This window comes from Triticum urartu, chromosome 5A (assembly GCF_056163025.1).
Source record: "Triticum urartu cultivar PI428250 chromosome 5A, HENAU_Tu73, whole genome shotgun sequence".
Classification (NCBI taxonomy): Eukaryota; Viridiplantae; Streptophyta; class Magnoliopsida; order Poales; family Poaceae; genus Triticum; species Triticum urartu.
The window spans coordinates 642956772-642960815 of NC_141877.1; the positions used below are offsets into that span (position 1 = coordinate 642956772).

Below are 4044 nucleotides of genomic sequence, written 5' to 3' on the forward strand. Positions count from 1 at the left end.
AACACATCCTCGTCTTCACCGGATCCACTCCTGGTTATCTCTTACATTTACTTGTGCAAGCTCTTTAGTGTTACTTCTCTTGCTTGCTTGTATGCTTGTTGTTATTGCATCATATATGTTGCTTACCTAGTTGCACATCTAGATAACCTACTTTGATGCAAATTTTAATTTGGTAAAGAAAAGTAAAAATTGGTAGTTGCCTATTCACCCCCCCCCCTCTAGTCAACCATATCGATCCTTTCACCCATCCTATCCACCAGGGCAAAAAATGCCCATGTTTTCATATCAAAACTAGTTTGCACGTCCAAATATTAATTGTCTAAAAATAAAAATAGTTTAACAACCCAATCAAAATTGTCTCTAATAAAATAGTTATGCAACCAAATCGAAATTGTTTTGAATGAACATAAAATGAACCAATACATCTATTGGTTGCCAATGTGATCCCACACGTGCTCAACCAAGTCATTTTGAAGATCCAAATGAGTGTGCCAATCACGCAGCTCACGATGGAATTGGACAAACTGTTCAAATGTGGCCGGTTGTTGGTGCAGGGGCTCAACATTTTCACCTTGATAATCAAATCCTTGGTCGAAGATACTCTCATCATGCTCGTCCTCGACGATCATGTTGTGCATGATCACACAAGCAGTCATCACCTCCCAAAGCTTCGTTTCATTCCATGACAGTGCAGGGTTTTGTACGATACCCCACCGAGATTGAAGCACACCAAAAGCACGTTCCACATCCTTTCTAGCACTCTCTTGCATTTGGGCAAATCTCTTTCTCTTCTCACCTTGGGGTTTCGAGATTGTCTTCACAAAAGTTGACCACTGAGGATATATACCATCAGCCAGATAGTATCCCTTGTTGTACTGGTGGTCGTTGATCTCAAAGTTGACAGGTGGGGAGTGGCCTTCTGAAAGCCTTGCGAAGATTGGAGAACGCTGCAGCACGTTGATATCATTGTGAGAACCTGCCATGCCGAAGAAAGAATGCCATATCCAAAGATCCTGCGAAGCCACCGCTTCTAATATGACAGTGCACGCTTTGACATGCCCCATGTACTGGCCCTGCCAAGCAAATGGACAGTTCTTCCACTCCCACTGCATACAATCTATGCTTCCAAGCATGCCTGGAAAGCCTCTAGCTGTGTTGGTCGCCAACAATCTCTTTGTATCTGCGGCAGTTGGCTGCCTCAAGTACTCCAGGCCAAACACATTGATCACAGCCTGGCAGAACTTGTACATTGACATCAGACATGTTGTCTCACTCATACACACATACTCATCCACCAGATCGCCTGGAATTCCATATGCAAGCATGCGGATGGCCGCGGTGCATTTCTGGTAAGAGGAGAATCCAAGCTTGCCAAAGGCATCCGTCCTGCACTCGAAGTATGGGTCATGAGCAACCACTCCCTCTCGGATACGATTGAACACATGCCTTACCATTCGAAAACGGCGACGGAATTTATCCGGCTTGAAGAGCGGGGTGTTGGCAAAGTAATCGGCATAGAACATGGCGTGGCCTCTCTCCCTGTTGCGGTTCAGGTTGGGAGCACGGCCAGGGAGTGACCCCCTGTACCGAGGAAGCTGCCGTTGAATGTGGTCGTGAACGACCAGTGCAGCCACCACAAGATCTTCATCATCCGACGACGAATCGTCCGATGAACAAATGAAGTGGTGGAAGAAAAACTCATCTCCACTGTCCATACTTTGTGGGAAAAGTGTCGAACACCTTGCGGTCATGGTAGCAAAGAGGCTGCAATGATCACCTCGACGCAGTAGGGGTGGTTGGCGGCCGGCTACTGGCCACTCTGGAGCTCTCCTCGGAAGCTGCCGCGGCCGCCGTGGTACGTCGCCGGCGGTCGTATCCCCTCTGCCACCGGCTACGACGGCGACGGCCAAACCTCCTCCGATCGACGGCCAAAACTACGGTGAAAGCGTGGGCGTGTTGGCGGCCATGTCGAGACGTGGTTTGGTACGGACGACCGTGGCCTGCGCAGTGAGGAGGCGGCCGGAAAATAGCGGCGGCGGTGGGGGGCGGGGCGGGAGAGGGGTGGAGGCGTTGGAAGCAAAGGGACTGCTAGTGTCCCTGACAGGCAGGCCACGGGAGGACAAGGATGTGCGGCGAGCCCGTCTGCACGATGTCCATTTCACCCCAAACTCGGCACAAGTTTGGGCCGGGGATGGGTTGAAAACAAACGGAATCCGGACATTTGTCCGTTTGGGGCCGCGTGTTGGGCCGCGAGATTCGTCCGCTCTACCCCAAACGGACGCACCCGGACAAGATGGGGTCGCGCGGTGGAGTTGGCCTAAATAGTTGACATCTAAATATATTACGGATACTACCGGAGCAAATAACAATACTCGCACACCTAACTTATTTCACATCGAAACATACTACCGAATACTACCGGAGCAACTACGAAAGATAAAATGTGTGTTGAAATATACCCTTGAAGCGTGCGAGCGAACGACAAACGGCGGCCATCAATCACCGGAACCGGAGCCGGAAACTCCAGCAAACTGCCGAAGCTTCACCTCCACCACACTGCCCGAGCTTCACCACCACCACGTCCACCTCCACCGCTGCCAGAACCTCCACCAATGTGCTCAAAAAAAGCTCCAACAAAATGCTCACCACGAGCTACCCCATCAGTAGATTGAGGTCTTGCTTGGCTCCCCTAACTATGTAGAACCCATTCACGGTGCCAAATCCGCAAAAAACTGGCTCAGTTTGGTGTAGAAATTGGAAGCATTTCGTGTAAGAAAGAGGAGAAGAAGAAAGAACAGAGAGCTGGCCGCGTGGGAGAAGAAAGGAGAAGGGAGGAAGAAGACAACCATGGTGGGGCCCGCACACTGTCAGCTGGCAGCTGACCGATCGGCCGACTGCTGACTGACAGGGATACCTGTGACCAAGCAGCACCAATAGCCACACCCCCCCTAAAAGTGCGTTATATCGACTAGAGGGGGTGAATAGGCGATTTTTATGAATTCTTCACTGAGGAATTTGCTAGCGAGGAAATTCCTTAGCGAAGAACTACTTGCAGCGGAATAAGTACTCAGAAGTAAACATAATAGAAGACAAGCATAGTCATCATGATGAAATGAAGACAAGCACAGAGTACAGAAAGCGTAATCACATGATAGCACAGGATGAAGACAAACAGACTAAAGAAATTGAACTGAGGAAATAGAGAAAGTCTTCAGTCAAAGTCTTCAAACACAGATATGACAAGCACATAGCACGGTAATGAGGAAATGAAAGAGTTGAGGAAATAGAACTAGTTGGCTTGGTGAAGACAATGATTTGGTAGACTAGTTCCAACTGTTGTCTCAGTTGTACATCTGGTTGGAGCGGCTAGGTATTTAAACCTGAGGACACACAGTCCTCACCGTATTCTCCTTGAACTAAGGTCACACAGACCTCGTCCAATCACTCGTGGTAAGTCTTCAGGTGACTTCCGAACCTTCACAAACTCGGTCACTCAGCGATCCACAATTCCTCTTGGATGCTCTAGACCATGACGCCTAACCGTCTGGAAGAAGCACAATCTTCAAAGGTAACAAGCGCCAGATCCACGCAGGATCAATCTCTTCAGTGATGCTCAATCACTTTGGGTTTGTAGGTGTTTGGGTTTGGGTTTTTCCTCACTCGATGATTTTTGCTCAAAGTCCTCGAAGGATGGGTTGCTCTCAAATGACAAGTGTCGGTTTCTCTCGGAGCAGCCAGCCAGCTAGTGGTTGTAGGGGGGGGGGCTATTTATAGCCTAGGGAGCAGCCCGACATGATAAGACATAAATGCTCTTCAATGATATGACCGTTAGGTGGATAAGATATTTTGGGACAGCTGGCGCGTAGCACAGCAACGATCAGAAATTTGAGTCTCAAATTCCTCAGGGCTATCATGTTCCTCACTGTGTAGGCAATCCGCACTGGCGAATTCCTAACTCCTCAGTCAAAACAAATTCCTCAGAGACCAGAAGAACTTCGTCTCTGTCACTGAAGAAATTGACTGAACTATATGAGATTTCCAATG

The 4044-nt window shown here is 48.7% G+C and overlaps 1 protein-coding gene across 1 annotated transcript; it reads right to left on the minus strand.

Annotated features, from left to right (window-relative positions):
• Nucleotides 1-425: 425 nt before the first annotated feature.
• Nucleotides 426-1715, minus strand: LOC147973683 (uncharacterized). Its single transcript, XM_087524757.1, has one exon. The coding sequence runs from the start codon at nt 1713-1715 to the stop codon at nt 426-428; it is 1290 nt and encodes a 429-aa protein (XP_087380883.1).
• Between the last annotated feature and the right edge of the window lie 2329 nt (nt 1716-4044).

Excerpts from the sequence above, each read along its gene's own strand:
- LOC147973683 (XM_087524757.1), bottom strand. The coding sequence starts at position 1,715 with ATGGACAGTGGAGATGAGTTTTTCTTCCACCACTTCATTTGTTCATCG.